The sequence below is a fragment of the Meleagris gallopavo genome, chromosome 2, assembly GCF_000146605.3.
Source record: "Meleagris gallopavo isolate NT-WF06-2002-E0010 breed Aviagen turkey brand Nicholas breeding stock chromosome 2, Turkey_5.1, whole genome shotgun sequence".
NCBI classification, from domain to species: Eukaryota; Metazoa; Chordata; class Aves; order Galliformes; family Phasianidae; genus Meleagris; species Meleagris gallopavo.
In genome coordinates this window covers 7,819,992-7,837,913 of record NC_015012.2, presented here as the reverse complement: position 1 = coordinate 7,837,913, position 17,922 = coordinate 7,819,992, and the positions used below count along the sequence as shown (strand labels likewise).

At 42.4% G+C, this 17,922-nt stretch overlaps 1 protein-coding gene across 9 annotated transcripts in view; it reads left to right on the top strand.

The window, feature by feature from the left end:
- The window catches only part of EHBP1 (EH domain binding protein 1), a 190,508-nt gene that overhangs the window by 25,755 nt on the left and 146,831 nt on the right, over positions 1–17,922 (top strand). For all 9 annotated transcript variants that reach the window (XM_019612557.2, XM_031552304.1, XM_010706463.3 and 6 more), the window contains exons 3-4: positions 7,297–7,392; positions 16,686–16,739. In XM_019612557.2, coding sequence (XP_019468102.1) covers positions 7,297–7,392; positions 16,686–16,739 — 150 coding nt within the window. The remainder of the gene's footprint in view (positions 1–7,296; positions 7,393–16,685; positions 16,740–17,922) is intronic.

Here is a 17,922-nt window from a genome sequence, read left to right as displayed (position 1 = left end):
TATGTTTTGTCTTCTAAATGGAAGTCTGAACTATTTTAAGGTTTGTTTTCTAAGGCCGTATTACTGACTGAAAATAACTGTACAACCAAATGCCTATTCCAGTGCATGCATCCTAACTTCTGCTTTGGAGTATGAAAACCCAAAGGTGTTACGTGGCGAGTAAACACAAAGGTGTGGACTTTAGTCTGGCACCTTTGCCAAGATAGCTGTTCTTGTTCTTGAGCAAAGCTAGTCAGACTGTCTGCCTTTCACTGAAGGATAAAGTAGCTCAGGTTACATTGAAATAACAGCATGATGTCTATCTAGGTAGTAACTTCTGATGTAAATGTACATTGTGGCTTTTCTGCTTGTTTCCCGTAGTTTCTATAGCACAGGGAGAGAAGGTAATGCAGAACAGAAAATTCAGTATTTATACGAGCATTGCGTGCTCAATGAAAAGAAGGATTTTTGTCCATTAATTTGGTTTGCTGAGATTTTAGGAGATCTTCAAAAACAGAAGGCCTAATAAAATTTCAGTGAGGCTTTGTAAGGAGATGGGTTTTTGCCTGTGCTGTTACAGACATGATAGTGTAGGTACCAACATTTCATTGAACTGAGGGTTTCCCAACACTAGCTCAGCTTTTGGGCTGAGGTTATTTCAGCTGGGCCTTAATTATGATTATTATTATTATTATTTTTTTTTTTTACAATTTTATGTCCTTTTGCATGTGTCCATTCTTTTCCTAACCACAAGCAGATGCGCTTCTCAGGTAAAATGGCACATTTGCCTGGGACTTGGAGTCTCTCTCTAACTCATTAGTTCCTGCCTAGTAATAGCCCACAAAGGTACTTCAAAAGAGGTTGAGTGGCATTAAGGCCTTAATAGAGGGTACAATTAATTCTAAAGCTTAGGTAGTTGATACAGTCTGAGCTGCTTGGGTCCAGGACTGCAGATCAATAAATGTTCTTGATCTCTTGGTCATCCTGCCAGTAAAATACTTTATTCAACACATTTATTTCATCTAATTACCTCCTTGGAAGCAAGTCAAATGAGTATTTCCTCTTACTTTGTTTTTGACAGACCTTGGGCTCAAAGAGTATCAAGCATTAATAATGTTCTGTTTTTAAGCTTCTTTGAGAAGGAGGAGGAAAGGAATGAGGTTTTACAGTAAAGATGCTGTAGAGACTTCTTTTATGACCTTCTGGTATAGCTAGAGATAATGAAGGATATTTGTAACACATCAATCACAGACCTGCAGAATGTTCAAGGTTAGAAGACACATCTGCAGGTTACCTCGTCCAGTAGCAGGGCTGCCCGGAGCAGGATGCTCAGGACTATGTCCAGGTGACTGCTGAAGATCTCCAAAGATGACACCCCACTGCCTTTGGGTCTCTGTGCCAGTGTTCCATGACCCGCACAGCACAGAAGTGCTACCTGGTGGTCAGGAGGAGCTTGCTGTGGTCCAATGTGTTCTTATCCTCTCACTGGGTGCCACTGAACAGAGCTTGGCTCTGACTTCTTCACAGCCTTGCTTCAGACATTTCGAGTACATACGGATGAGAACCCGCTAAGCATCCCCTTTTGTAGGCTGGGGTGGGACTGCCAAGTCTCTCCTCTTCTGAGGGTTGTTGTTCTCCTCTCATCATCTTGGTGGGCCTTTGCTGGATTCTGAAAGAAGGAAAGTCTTTGTTCTGGTACTGAACAAGGAAAAATATGTTGTAAATATGTTTACCTTTATTTCATTGAGATGCTCTTGAATTTCCAGGCTTTGAACTAGGAAATTTCAATTTGAAAAGAGTTGCTGCCGTGATGTTGAGGAGGTACTTTCTGCTATCCCTGTGAACACATGCAGACTTATGCTTCTATTACACACTTCTGAAGGATCAAATTTGCTCTTGCTTCTTGAGAGCCTACAGAATTATTCTTCAAAGATACTTATTGATCAAAGTGGAGAGAAAGCGCCTTTCCTGTGATTTCAGCATTCTGCTGCAGGTTTCTCAAAAGCTGTTAATGAAAAGGAGAAGGAACAACACTGCAAACAGGGAAGGGACTTCAACAGTGAGAGCAGAGCCAGGAGAAGCAGAGGGACAGGGAGTACAGTAAGGGATCTGTATGTAGAGAGTAGAAAGGATCCCTTGTCCACGCGAGCTGCCCACCCAGCACTCTGAGGACACGCCATCAATAAAGCAACAGTGGGACCACCTGTTTTGTTATCCTTGGCCATCTGTTGCCTTTCCTGGCTCCTTTATTGCCAAGTGCCAGCCCTTACTCTGAGCTCTTTCACTGACTGGTGTTATAAAGGCACTCTGTGGCTCCAGCATGCTGGTGACTGCCTGCCACCAGTGCAGTTTGGTAATGGTACTCCCGAGCCTTTGGGTTTACTAGTAAATTAGGGAAGTAATGTAGGGTTGCAAATGCAAGCACTCAAAATTAGTGTGAGTCATTTTTATATTGGCACGTAGTCTTTTAGGCATGTGATGTACCCTTTAATAATGCAACTGCAAATTGTTTTTTGACTCCTCATTAATCTGAGAATAGTTAGAGCACAGAAATTGAGCAGTGAGTGAAACCACTTATTTGGTAAGGAAGTCGGGGGTGTTTGTTGAAGGAGGTGTAGGAAACGAACAAAAAAGGCTGCCTCACTGTGATGTGATAAAATGCTGCCTTGAGGAATTCGGGTTTGTCACATCAACATAATAATCTACAATGCTTTGGCTGAGGCTAGGCAAAATGTTGAAGCTGGATTTGATGCACTTTTCCATTTAGTAGGTGTCTAGAGTATAGTGACTGACTTGCAGCAATGTTGAGCAGCCTAATTGCAACTGAAGTAAAAGAAGTCTAGGTGTTGGAAAACAAAAGAAAAGATAGTTTGATGCTTAATCGTTGTGAGGTACGGTCCTAACTGATTTAAGTATGTGCAAAATCAGTGGGAACTGGCTATTTTGTCTCTGCTTGGAGACTAAATTGGAGACTAAAATACCCTCCTGTTCTCCAGGGACCCTGTAAAGTGACGTTTGGAGGTGCAGTGGCTGAAGGTGGATAGATGTCCCAGAAAGCCATGAGGAAAAATAACTCTGAGCTCAGTTTCATATAGAGATGAGGCCTGAAACTACATGAAGGGGAGGTGAAAGGGCTGGTTTTTAACTAACTGAGCATCCTCTGCCATGGGTAGCAAATAAGGCAAGGTCTGGGGAAAGAGAGCATGAATCATGTGTTCAATGAATGTGTCACGAATGTGTGTGAGTCACATGAAGATTGAACAGCAAGCCTGGTGCTAGCAAACTTGTTTTCTACAGTTATTGCTCATTTTCTGAGCTTAGCAGTTCTGTAGCTTTTTAGCAGGAATACATGGATGTATAATAACATTTGTAACAGGTGCGTGCTGGTGAATTGAAGGTGTTCACAGGAAGGTGTGTTAAGAGGAACGCTGGGCATTTTCATCATCTGGCCCTGAAAGCTGCTCAATTCAGTCTCTTTTTAAAGGCTCTTCTCTTGCTGGAACCAGAGACCCAAAGCATAGAGGTGCCTCATTTATCTTCCCAGTTCAACCAGGTCAGAACAGTTGAGAAGTTCCCAGCATCACAGATGTGTAGATAGAAAAGTAAGCTGTCCAGATTGTAACTGTTGTCATTTTAGAGAAAAAAAAAACTGGAGAAAGAACTGGGTAGCCTGAAGTGCCCGTGAGAGTCTGTAGGATCACCTCCAGGTGCTGTCTTAAGCAGCTTTATTCCTCAGCAGGCCTCTGCTTTGTGCCAAGCAGTGCAGCAGGCTGGACGATCAGTCACGGTCCAAGTCTATTTATAGGGCATTTCAGCAACCCCTCCTGTAGCTCCTGTTTCCTTATTTAAACTAGCCCTCACACTATGTCTTTTCCTCTTGTTTTCCCTGGCAGAAAAAAGGAGCAGTTGTTTTTCTCCTGGAAATTCAACAGAGCATTTCTGCTGTGGGCCTTGATTCTCACCCCTTTGGTTTGGGAGCTGCTGGAGGGAAGGGTTGTGCAGGAGGCACTTAAGTGCACCAGATCACTTCTGCTGCAGGGATGGGCTGAGAGGGAACGCGAGTGAGGATGAGTAGGAGATGAGGGAGAAGCCTGCCTGGCCGTGCAGCCTGGTGAGGAGTGGAGCTGGAGATGGGAGCTGGCTTGGAGTGCTGCAGAGGCGCGTTGGGCCTTTGCTGAGCCCTGCCAGAAGCTGTCTTTCAGAACGGGGCTGAAAGCGTTGACAGGCCTGCTCTGGGCAGGTGGCCTGATCCTGCTCATGTAGCAAAGGGGCTGTGGGGGGAGGGCTTAAAATGGTGGCAGAACAAATCAGATGCAATTTCAAGAAACTGCACTGTGGAGGTCTGCATTAGAATCTAACTGCCTTAGAATAACGCCCTTATTAATTATTGTTGAGTTGTTAGCACTTCCCTTACGTTTTCCCCCCTTTGTTTTCCCTTTTCCCTTTCCCCTTCCCAACGGCCCAGATGTAATTTCAGTGTTACCATTTTCTGTTGGCTATTTGTTAGGTACAGTGTTTCTTTTTCAAAGCTAAAGGAGGCTTTAGTGATGTTCAGCTGATCACAGGACGGCTTTGCTTTAAAAGCTCATTAGCTGGGACTTGTCTCCTGCTTGTCGCTTCCGGTGATGTGCCTGTTGCAGTGACAGAAAATCATGTCTATCTGTGTGTGTGTGTGTGTGTGTGTGTGTGTGTATTGCCTGTCACCAACTCTTCTGATAGGAGGCAATGTTGATGCAGTTCTTGAAATGAAGCTTTGCCTGCAGCAATGAGTGTTCACCTTCTGGTTCATTTTGTAAAGGTGATCCTTGGCTAAGCAGGCTGTCAGCATCTGGGCCTCAGACAGCAGAGGTTTGGTATGTGTCTGCGTCAGCCAAAACTGTCCGAAAGGTGCTAGTTCCAGAGGTGCCATTAGCTTTGTGAAAACTGGCATCTGGAAAGAGGGGGGAGTTCCCTCTGTAGTGGAGAAGCTGCTGGTTTTGTCCATTTTTGTCCAAATGTTGCCTACTTACAAGGTGACACCCAAGGAGAGGAGTTAACTCTTTAGAAGAGTAGATAATGGCAGGACAAGGGAAGTGGTTTTAAACTGAAGGAGGGAAGATTTAGGTTGGATATCAGGGGGAAATTCTTTGCGAAGAGAGTGGTGAGGTGCTGGAACAAGCGGCCCAGAGAGGTTGTGAATGCCCCATCTCTGGAGGTGTTCAAGGCCAGGTTGGATGGGGCACTGGGCAGCCTGGTCTAGTATTAAGTGTGGAGGTTGGTGGCCCTGCCTGTGGTGGGAGGCGAAGGGGGCTGGAGCCTGATGATCCTTGAGGTCCTTTCCAATCCAGACCATTCTGTGATTCTGTGTGATTCAATGACAGCCTGACTGCAGGTGAGCACACGTTCAGCTGATTGCTGCCCTGTACCCATTGCACATCCCCATCAGACAAAGGGGATGGTGTTGGGAGCTGGAAGGGACAGTGAGTGGGGCTGGGACTGATGCTGTGGGGATGGCAGCTGCTGCAGTGTATTCTACTGCTCACTAAGCTGCTTCTTCGTATAAAATAAACTCTCAGAGTAAAGCTATGAGCAGTGTTGTTTGCTCAGCTGTTAAAAAGTTCATCCAAGTCTGCCGAAGAATAAATGAGATTAGGTTGGAATTCATGGAATAAGAATTGTAGAAATTGGATTCTCTCATATTGCTGTTTTTTTCCCCTACCTTCCTCAGGTGTCCCCAGCCACAGTATACTTAATTGGATTCTGCAAGCACAAAACATAGAAACTTGCTGAAATTTCCCATCTAATTAGACATCTTTGAGAGCTGGAGATTTAACAAAAAAACAAAGATGGCAAAAATCTCTGATAAAATCACAAGGGAGTTGGTGATATTCAGCAAGAAAACAAAGATCTTTGGATAGAAATGAGTGTGCAGTGAGTGTATGGCTGCGTGGGCAGACAGGGCTCCTTTCTCTGGTGCTTGCTTAGGCTGTGTTGTGCCCACAGCTTCCCCATTCTTCAGCTTCATGGCTCTTCCCAGCTTTTCCACCTCTGCTTCCATCCATCCATCCCGCCTCTTCTGCCTCTGCTGTCTCAGCACTTGCTGTCACCTTTGCCTCATCTGCAGACCTCAGCTTTGTGCAGGCTGGGGATTAGGAGAGGCCGCCGAGGTGTGCTGGTGCTGCTGCACCCAGCTGAGTGTGGGGAGCACCTGGGGTGGCAGACACACGCCATGGAGCTGCCAGACACAAACCTGGCACTGAGAGGACACAGTGCAGAGGTGCTTCCTCTAGGTTGCTGAATAGGATTGTTTCACACCTTGATGTAGCAAAATCCTGTTTAAGCCTTAAGGGTACCTGAGAGGCAAGCCCTATTCTAGTCTTATTACTACAGCAAATAGGGAGTTTTAATCTGAGGATTTGAGTGACAGAAGGATAAAATTGTAATGGGCAGGGATGCTCTAGAGCTTCAAGGAAAAGAAAAAGAAAAAAAGCCTCGTTAATTGGCTTCAGATAACAGTAGTGAGATTGTTTGTTCTTTCCTGATGAAACTTCAACAGGTTTTTAATAACAGCCTTACTACTCAGCAGTCACTTGTGCATCAGCACTCCTCTCTCATTTGTCCTACAGCATCACAAAATGGGTGACGTTAAACATGACTTTTTCCAAGCTTACTCTGAAACAGAAGTACTCACAGTTGGCATTTTTCAGGACTAGCTGTTACAGCTTCAGTACTGATCCTGCATCAGTCCAAATTGATGAGCAAAGATAAATGTGTTCTCAGGCTATTTTACTGTGTTTTTAAATTATTCTTTCTAGGTTTACCTCAGCCTACTAATTCTTAAGGATTTAAGTATTGTAGCAGTATTTAATCTGTATTATAAATTCTTGTCTTGTGGTTTGTTTTGCTCTATCAGGTGTAAAGGTGGCAGTGCCCATACATTGTACTGCACTTACCGTATTTTCATTAAGTAAAACATTTCCTCATCAGAATAAAGCCAAAATAAAGCACGGTTTGTTACAGAAGCTCTGTACTTTACAGCCTTGATTTTTACAGGGCTCTGAGTATCTCACTCTGTGCTGTGTACTCAAAAGCCAGAGCTCAGCACCTTGTAAGGGCAACTTGGGTTCACTAAAATAGCTCTTGCTCCTAGTGGTCCAGGTTTCCTAACTCCCATTCTTAATGATGTCCTTTACAGTGTTGCATGGAGCCATGCATTTAAGAAAGCAGCCTTTTGGAGTCAGCGGCTTGTTGCACCTGCCTGTGCTGCTGAGTCAGGTCTGCACCCTTATAATGGTTTTAAGACAGCTTTTAAGACAGCTGTTTCTTTTCTTTCTTTAGGCTCATAGCTGGCAGCCTGGAATCAAAAACCCATACCGTGGGGTGGTGGTATGGCCTGTTCCTGAAAACGTTGAGATTACTGTGACACTTTTTAAGGTATGTATTTTTTAAGAATAATCTTCCATGTTTTGTAAGCAACATAGAAAAACAAACAACAACAACAAAAAAAAACCAACATGTTTGTGGGTTAAGTCATTACCTGCACAACCTGAGTTCCACAGCAGAGAAGGATGGTCTGTGTCCTGCTGAAGGTTGCTGTTGCAGTTAACATTGAAATATCCCATTGAGTTGTTACAGTGAGTCACTGGCGTAGAACTGAGTACGTGTGTGAGTATGCACGTAGTACATGTGTAAATGCTTGGCATGGGTTTTAGTCTGATTGGTTTTCTTTAAATGTTATAAGCCAGAAGTCATGAAAACACAGCCATTTCTAGACTTCCTTTTCAGCTGCAGTGCAGTGACTCTGTTTCTATCTTGATTAAGAAGGATCCAGCTTCAAATTTCATGAAAAGTTTATTTATGTGACTCCAAAGCAAGGAGACAAATGGATTGTTATGCTAGAATTTAATTCCCCAGTAATGATGGACAGAGTCCTTTCTGCATAAACTGCAGCTTTGGATGGTGCGTCCTTATTTATAACTGTACCCTATACAGCCTAGGGCAGAAGTTATTTCTGTGTCCTGTTTTTGGGACTTCCCTGAATAACTAGTTAGAAGTGGCTTCTAGTTAGCCACTAAGCTCACAGATCTGAATTTGTGATTTGTTTCCTTGAGATTGTGAAGGGGAACTCTCTCCTATATATTTTTGTCCTTGTATGGCCAATGAAAGGAAACCTCCTGGGTTGCTGGTGATGCTGTCATAAATTTGTCTCTCTTCATAGCAGACATATAGTCTTCAACTGAAGTTCAAAAGTTCACTAACAGAAATTGTTTGCCTTTGCATGCTTCAAGGGCCTCTGCTTAGATTAAGTCATTTAAAACCATTATGTGACTATGCTGCATATCTGTATAATCTGAATGTGATTGTGTAAGGCATTAGATGATACTTAATATTTTTTACAGTTAAAGTGAAGCAGAAATGCGCATAGTTCTTCAGTATGTGTGTGCTAGCATGTTATGTGAGGAGGTAGAAATGAAGTTTTGTTTGATTGCAACTCTGCAATGCGGTGGCTCTGGAATACAAATGCCTCCCACCCCTCTCCTGCCATCCCACACTGCCTTGTTATTCCTAGCTGCGCCACTTCAGGGCTGGGTATTGGAGTGTGAGGGCTCGCACCAGGCAGTGAGAAGAGAGAAGGAGCCTGCGCCGTGCCTCTCTGCAGCCTCAACGTACCCAGCACTGTGACTGCAAAGGGACCTGTGTGCTGGGCTGCTGTCTCCCCACCCACTCTCTCCAGAACTGAGTCTGTCTCTTTTCCTACCTACCGTGAAAGTTGGTCTGGGTGGAGAGAAGGAATGTGAATAACCCCATGGGCTTTGCCTTCTGGAAACAGTGCACGTTTATCTCTAGGGGAGCAAGTACAGAGTTTGCTTGATCTCAGTGTTTTGTTTTTTTTAAAAAATCAATAGTCTCAGGCAGCTTTTATGTAAATCTGCTCAAATTGATCCTTTGGCTCCTCCAAGAAGAGTGCCCATAATTGACCAAGTCCACTTTTTTTTTCCCCCTGTAAGGATCTGCATGTGTGACAAAGCAGTGCTTTTTGTGCAAGTTGGGTAATGCACCAGAAGAAGCCCCTATTTGTCTCCATGAGGACAGCCTGGGTGAAATGCTGTGAGTGAAATACTGTTGCTGGCAGAGCATGGCATCAGTGCTGTAACAGCATTGTGCTGTAACAGCATTCAGCTGTAGTGTAGTTCTGTCTTGGCACCGGAGGAGCTGCTGTTTCTGTAGCTGGTACGTTCTGGGTGAAGATGGTCAAAAGGATCTAGCTATTTTTTGCACAGTTGATGGATTGGCTGGCTGGCACCAGAGGAGTTAGAAACATGTAATAGCAGACTGCAGTAGCCTTTTTGGGAGCTGACTTCCAAGTTAGGTATTTATATCATTTCCGCTGGAGGGAGGGAGGCTAAAACCCTTAAAGTTGTAAAGCTCAGAAAAAGAATTGTCTCCTGCCATCCTTAAGTTCCTTTAGGAACTCCTTCCCTGTGACCATTTATCACTTTGCAACAACCACAATTAATGTGGCCTTGTTTTAAGAAACAGTGGTTGTCCCTTTATGCTACAAGTTGAGAAGCTGAGGGAAGCTGCGGGCTCCGAACCTACTGATGGGAGCAGGTTCTCTGACAGAGCTTTGTAGCAATCGCAGATAACAAATGAGCGCAGTGGTGCTGTTTGAAATAGAAGCACAGGGAAAGGAAGAGCAGACTCCAAAATAGACAGCTACGTGTTTTGGGAAATGATTCACAGTGTGGTGGCTGTGTGTTAGTAAGTGGCTGTTGAAATGTGTTGCTGGTGGGATTAGGAGATAAGTTGAGGTTTCAAGTGCTGATGAGAATGTTAAGAATATCCTCTTCAGTAGTCACCTACGGACACTTGAGAGCTGGCTGGGGAAGTGCCTGTGATGGGTCAGCAGATGAGGTACTTTGCACTATCTGCAAATCCCTATTTTGGGTGTTAGTTTGTTCCCAACAGTGTATCTGTAACTCTTAAGCAAACAGAGCAAGTATTGAAGAAAAAATAACCTTCACTTAAGAAACTTTCATTTCAAATAAATAAAAAACTTTACTTCCTTCCACTTAATTCTGGATTTCTAGTAAAACTTCATAATGCTCTGAAGTCATGTAGGGAGAAGCATTAAAGGGATCCACTGATTGAGTGTCCCGTACTTAGCTCTGGCTTCTGTCCATCCAGCTGAAGTGCTCATCACATGAAAAGTTCTGTCTATTCTGAAAGTGTCACTTCTTTCTCAGCTGTGCTGTACACTGCTCTTTGGTTATGTCTTGGAATTCTCAGCTAAAATGGGAGGAAAGAAGCACTGCGAAACAGTAAATGTATCATGCATTTTAAGTCCATGATTTGTAATGCTTTCTTAGAAAGATCCACAAATGCCAGAAAAGCTAACTGAAATCACATTTTTCACTGTTGCCATGGTAGTGCTCCAGAAGTTCATTTTCAGAGTCCCTACATAAGCAAGGTTTAGCTGTTGTGTGTGCAACCCTGCATATTAGTGTTTATATGTACAAACACATGCTTATATCAACTGTGAGAGGTTACATATGAGAAATATTTGTGTCAGGTAAGGTCAGTGCTTTTAGCAAAGCCAAGTGGGTGTCAGTTGTACTATGAGTATTTAAATTGCAACAACGTTATTTTCTAGCCTAAAAGTGAACTTCCTGAGCAAAAATGTTTGCTCATCTGGAGTAAGCATGGACTTTGCCTCTCTTGATTACAAACAGCCCTTGCTTTGTCAGTAATACATGTGGTTTATCACACCAGTGTATTGTTGCAACAACAGGGAAGACTACCAGCTCTTCATTCCAAAGTCTGAGAAAAGACTTTTTGAATGGCATGGTCTTCTAAGGACAAAACAGTCAGTTATGAGTAAAATAAGAATAAAATAGATAGAAAAGGGGACTCATGATTGCCAGTATTCCCATCCCCACATATTTATCTGAATAAATTCCATTGTCTTTCTTGACAGCCTCAGTCATACTTTAATTACAACACAGAAACTGAGTGTATGCCCTTCAGTATGCACAAATAGGAATCTATCACCTTTGAGGTGTTCTTGTCTGTTTTCTTTTTAGAATTTAAGTTGAGAGGCTTTGCTTCACAGAAAAAAGTCCCAGCAAGTCAAGGTGAGAGCTGTGCAGCATAAAGCAAGGAGGGCAGCCCGGAGGGGCAGGTGAGGTTAGCAGCCCCAGGCAATCCGAAGAACAGCTCTGTGTCCTGCCAGCCCATAGCCCAGCAATGGGAGCTGTTGCCAGGTTTCAGACTGTTCCTGAAATCCCACCTTTCCCTGCAGTATGAAGGCGTGGGATGTGTTGTGGTTCTCGGTCTTTGAGAAGTTTGCTATACTGCTCACCTCCTTCAAAATTTAGCTTGGGTGTGGGACAGTTGGAAGAGGGAGAGGTAGATTTCACTGCAGCAGAGAGCATGTGGGTCTGGGGGAATTCTGTAACTCTAGCTTTGTTTCAGGCTGAGTGTGTGTGTGTGTGTGTGTAAGTTTATAATTTCAAACATTAATAAAGACAACTGACTTCTATGCATGTCATCAGTTATTCCCATGAACAAGCTGTAATATCTGTGATGCATCTTTGCAGAGTGTTTTCTGCTTGGAGATGAACAGGCATACCCTGTAGTACCACACAGCACAAAGCCATTTTCTGACTAATAAACAGTACGTAGTTTCCTTGTCATAAACAAAATCTGTCTCACTGCAAAAGCTGCTTCTCTTCAGTATTTTTTTCCCATGAAGTTAGTAAGTTTATTTTACATCACTCTCAAATTCATGTAATGTAGCTTGGAGTAACAAATGTCTGTATTTCACTAGTGTTACTCTGCATTTTCTTCTCCCCTGTCTCAGGAGAGAAAAAAGTCTTCAATAAAGTCATCTCTTGTAAGTGAAGAGCAAATTGAGGTTCGGAACATACTTGTTCAGGAGAGACCACTGGCTTTGACCTGACTCCGTAGAGGTTAATCCATAAGAGAAAACCAGCCATAGATAAGACAAGATGGTCCGTGTCAGATATAAAAGTGATAAGTTGAGGGAAAAAGGAGAGGTGCAAAGTTCTGCTTGTACACTAAGTAATTTAATATTTGGGGTTACTGTGGAGGCTATTTGAAAAATTTTGTTTAAAAAAAAAAAGAAAAGGTCAACCTTTGTTGTCTTGTTAGCCTGGGGGCTTTATGGGGAACTGCAGGTGCTCATGAGCTTGTGGTGGTGACATACAGGGGTAGGTCTGCTCAGCACTTGTTGCCTTCTGAAAACTCTGAAGAAAACTCAACAGAGCCGTATGTCATTTTTCTACACTAATCAGAGCTATATAAACAACACAGAAAGCAATAGGAATTGGGTCAAATTCTGAGTCTTCTGCAGCTTCCAATAGCCAGGTACAAGTGCTGAGGGCAGATGTAGGACTATCTGGAGCATCTGCTATTGGTCTCTGGCAGAGAAGGATCACAAACCCCGTCGTCACTTGATCTGATTCAGTATGACAGTCCTTAAGTCCTTTCTTTCCTCAGAAGAAAGACCAAAGATTAAGGCTGGCATGAAGTGATATAATGGAAGGACAAGCTTCAAAAGCCTGGAAAGCTTAGGGAGGGGGCACAGGGAAGGAAGGAAGAATGCTGCAGATGTTAACAGCTGGGAGGTTTTTCCTGGATGCTCTGCCGAGCAGGAGGAGGAGCAGTTCCGTGTATGTGATACCTTCTTTTTATTCTTACAAGAAAAGGTTTTTCAGTGAGAGGGTAGTTAGGCTCCACAGGACAGTGGTCGTGGCACCGAGCTGCCAGAGTTCTGGACAGTGCTCTCAGACATACGTTCTGATTTTTCGGTGGTCCTCCATGGAGCCAAGAATTGGACTTGATGGACCATATGGATCCCTTCCAACTCAAAATATTCTGATTCTAAATAGAAACAACTGCAGATTGTGGACTGCGTAAACTTCTTCAGTCTTCTGAGCTACTTTATGCACTGCAGAAAGGATCTGCTTCTTGACAGTGCCCCTTGCAGAATGGGTTGATCTGATCAACAGCAGCCAGAAAAATGTGGTACACAAATTCCTTGTTGCTCTTCTCTTGCCCTGTTCTGGATGAACTGTTTGTTTTCTGGCAGTTGGCAGATGAGAGGACAGAATGGAATTGCAGAAAAGAGGCTGATGAGGGGATTGGATAGCAAAGTTTGGAGAACTGAGCTTATTGAGCATATCTCTAGGAAAGCAGCTGGGAGTTACTGGGAAAGTGTGATATGGGCTGGTGGATAAAGCAGTGCACTGACCTTGAGAAGAGAGCAGGGGATGCAATTCTCCAAGAGACTCACTGCAGAACTGTGATGTGTGTTCTCCTTTACACAGTTCCTATTGACTTCCCACCTGAGCAATGGTTTTGAACACTAAGACAGTCTACTTGCCAGACAAAAAAATAAAAACAAAAAAGAAAGCTCCAGAATTATTTCTGAAGATTCTGAAGAGGAATATCATATTTAGAGATGAATGTACACGGAAAGAAAAACAGGAAAATGGGCTGATCTCTACGTGCTAAAAGTGATTAATTTTTTTCTTTATATTTTTAATGCAGTTGAAGAAGGAGAAATGGCCAGTCTTTCAGTCCATTTACCCAACTGCAGTTTTCAATTCACGGTAAAACCACAGTGATTATTGGATGGAGGATAGTAGTGCATTTGCAGAGCACTGATAGAGTATTATCAGTAAAATGTTTGGCTCTGGCTGACTCATGTTCCTTCTGTGTTAGTGGGGTTGTAATGGTATGAGACAGTTCCAGGCTGAGAAAAATGTTAGAGGCTGACAGTTCCTTGTGCTTTTAAGGAGGTCTTCCTTAGTGTTTGCTTTCAGGAGGATGCTTGAGAATGAGGAATGTTTGTAATTCTTGTTTTCAGGTGTTTCCAGCTGCACATCTTCAGTTGTCTGCTTGCAGGTGATGTGGGGCTTTCTGGGGTGTATTATCATGGAGGACTTTCATATGGTGAAAATTTCAAAGGCTGCTGTAGTTACTACTGGAGTTTGTCTTTGCATTGCAAAGCCAGTTTTCCTAAAAAATAGTCATTCGTATAGTCCTTGAATAATAGTTTGCTAAATTCATCATCTGAGTTTTATATAACAGCTGAATAGAGAGTATGGGTTAGCCATACGATAGTATGTGTTATGCTTTTTAATGATATTTATCCTCTGCAAATCCAAACTAAGGCAAAGGATTAACCAGGTTCACAGAACTGTCCCTTTTTGTAGAGACCATACAGGGAAGTGTTAGCCCAAAGGGTGAAGTGGTGGTTACAGTAGAAACTGTTGCAGCTATAATTGCATTTGTAGAAGTCTTTGCTAATGCTGATCAGGTAATAAAGGTGGAAGTTAGCTAGAAATAAGGCAGTGCATGCTGCTCCAATTTGTAATAAAAGCATGTTGGCAAGAACAGTGAAACCACCTACATGCCTCTTACAGCAAAATGCTGAGGCATATCTGTATAAGCTTATTTGGGGCTTTCTGCTTCTGAGTCAGTTTAAGACTAGCAAGAGCTATAACTCATAAAATACATATATATGAATGGAAAAAATACACAACTATACAAATAATATATGCAGAATGTATCTTAACATATTTCATGTCATCTGAATTTTTGGTTAGGTTCATTAGAGAGATCCTTGAAGATTTGCATTTGTGTTTTTTGCTCTGTGTGTTAGGAGATCTGGACTTTCAGAAGTGTTCACAGCTTCCTTTCAGGTGTGTGCTAACGTTAAACCTTAAGAAGCCTCTTAAGTAGACTTATTATTTTGCTCTAACCAATTATCAAAAATACAGAGAAGAGCACCAGATGCGAATCAGCATTATTGCCGTTAGCAGAAGAAATTTGTTTATAGGTAATTACCTTGTGTGGGCAGCATCATGGTGTTTTGCTTGCTGCACAAGATAAAATGCTGGGCCCTGACTTTGTAAGGGGCTTTAGGGACACTTGTCAGTGTGCATGAATAGTGTTTAGGGCAGCTATGGAGGAAATCGAGCAAGAGGAATTATTTAAGAGTTTAGTCACATATTAAGGAGTAGCATATTAAACCTAACGTGATTAATGATCCTATTAAATCTCATTATGTCATTTTATGCTGTATCAGAGGAAGCAATTAAACAAAAAGTTAGTTGCCCAAGGTTAACTCATAAAAGTGATAAGTATTTAATAGCTGGATTACAGAAAATGATATCTTTAGAACTGATGTAGGATACAGGAGAGCAGTGGGTATCGTGCACTTTATTTCCCTAATGCAGGATGCCACGAAGTTGTGGTGTTTAATGTGATGGATGTGTGATGACATCATCCCATCTTTACAACTGTGTATGTTGTTTTAAAATTATTCTGTGTTTTTTTTAATAATTTCTCTGAAGATTTATTCGTATTTGTAGTATTTGGATTCTGTCAGCACTGCGCTGGGCTGTCTGGCATGAAAGCAGAACTAAGGGAAGCAGGATGGTTGAAGCAAAGACTTGGATAAGGTGGTTCTCAGATAAGGCTGCAGTGATTGAGTGTGAGGCTTGTAGCATTCTGGAAAGATGGTCCTGCTGGAGATAAACAAAGCAGAAGTGAAATATCTCAATTTCAGTTTTAGCTTACAGCAGCAAAATAGAGTTGGTGTAGTGTCACAAATGGGCTTCAGATTACAGCAAGAAAATGCTGTGGGTACTGAGGGATTTCAGCATGTATATTGAAGGCAAGCACCAGTGATGGGGAAGTGAGGTTTATCTGCAGGTATCTGTGACATGTGGCTGTCAGAGGCAAACGAGTAGTTGGGGGGTTTCCTATAACTAGAAATAATAGGATAAAATAGAGATGTAGCAAAATTAGCCTTTGTATCAGGGAAAAAGGCTTATCACTGTGTTCCTTTCAAGAGAAATAGGAGGTACTTGGTTACAGTTCATTCGATTGGGTGATAAATTAATGACATAAGTCTTTTTTTTTTTTAAGGTTAGGATCCTTGGTAAGGGCACAAAGGAGATGATTTTCTGTTTCCACCATTACCTTAGTTTCAGACAAGCACAATATAGACTACAACACTGGATTGAAAACTCATGACATTGGAAATGAATGCTGAATCTAGGAAACTCATTACATCTTCCTGATGGTGAAAATGGTTTTTATTCCTTGTGTGTAGTGCAATAGAAGTAAGGGTAATTATTTGAATAACTTGCAGTGAAATGAGGTGTTCTGCTGAAGCTGTGACTTTGAGTTTCCCTCATGCTATGGGCACAAGGAGGTTAGATGCCAAGTAGGAGAAGTGGGCTTCCTCCTCTGTGACCTGCAAGATATGGGTTGGTATTTATTTCAAAGGTATAATGCACAAATTAAAATAAGGTATACACTATTTTTATTCTTACTATTATTTTTACTTTTATTCTTATTATTATTTTTACTTTTATTCTTATTTTTATTCTTATTTTTATTCTTATTCTTTGCTTGGGTTGAAGGGAAATGGAATTACAAGCCTGTATCAGAATGAACCTTGTGCTTGTGTCTGTAGGAGTCTTTATTAAGTCTTTACTGGCAGGCATACACCAACTTCTTTCTCATCTCATTGACATGATGGAAGCCTAGTCCTAGCTAAAATATTTCCCTCTATCTTCACCAGAGGATAAAAATATTTTCATGAGTATATAAAAATCTTGGCTGAAGCACAGTTTCTTGTACCCTGGATTATTTTTAGACTTAAATTCTCTGGTTTGTTTTTCTAGGATCCTCATGCTGAAGAGTTTGAAGACAAAGAATGGACGTTTGTCATAGAGAACGTAAGTTGGAATATTATGTTTTTGGTTTTTTTTTTTAATGCGTGTAAGATTTGGTAATTGATTATGAAAGGGTGTCCAAATGCTGGAATAGACTTGAGTAAAATCTGAGCTGCTGAGACACAGTAAAACTTTGTTCTGTAGTAATAAGGGCTTGTTCCAATACCTGTTACTACATCCTGACTGAAGTACAGGAGAGAGAAGCAGTATGCTACACTACTCACATTCTTTCCTGGTAAGCATCGGTCTTCCTTGCATTATTTGGCTATGAGCAATGGAGAAAACAAGTTAGAGCTGGATTATGACTCACGGGTTTTATGGGTTATGACACGTTATTTTTCTGTGAGCCGGGGAGTGAAGAAGTCAGAGCTGGGCTGTGACATCTGTACTTCTTGAGCTGCAGCCCTCCCTTGTCTGTTTTGTGTGCCACTCTTCAGCTTTCGTCATCTGTGTTTTATAGATGAGAAAATTGAGGCAGGGTGGAGAGGTGGGACCAGCTTTGGTGACCTAAGAAAAAGAGCAGGAGAAGCACGATGTGCCTCTGCTCTCCTGAATCCCTGCCTTGCGAATTGGGCTGCCTTGGGTGCACAGTGAAACCTAAAGAAGTGGCTGCCGTGCAGCTCGATCCAGGAGGAGCTGTGAGCTGCTAGAGCTTCCCAGAGAGCTGTGCTCCTCAGGGCTGTGCAAACAACGCTGCCAAACAGCAGGCTTTATGTTCCATGGAGCCAGTGCTTCATGAGCTGCTTTTTTCTTTTCCATCCCCTTCCTTGGCCAGCAGCTTCCACTCTGGGGCTGCCCAAGGCTGCCAAGTGGGGAAGCTGCTTTACCTGGAGATTCCTCTGCAGCTGTTTGAAATGCATCTTAAAGGACTGTGCTATTAAGACAGTGTGTTTCTTTCTCATTAATATAGTTTCCTTCTGGTCTGTTTCTCAGTAACACAATTTTAGTTTTATTATTTATGTAGCTTTAAAACAAATAACCTATCTACTGAGTTGTAGTAATGCCACTGCTGGAGAACTGAGGTATACTGAGGTATAGAAAAGCAATGAAATTTGTCAGTTACTACTTCCTCCCCCCGCCCCCCTCGAAAGTATAGCTGCTTTTTCTTGCTTTTGATATTAGAAGTGGTTTAGGTGTCCACAGCTAAGTTTTATTTAGTTTGCCACTGACTGAACATTTAAAAGGG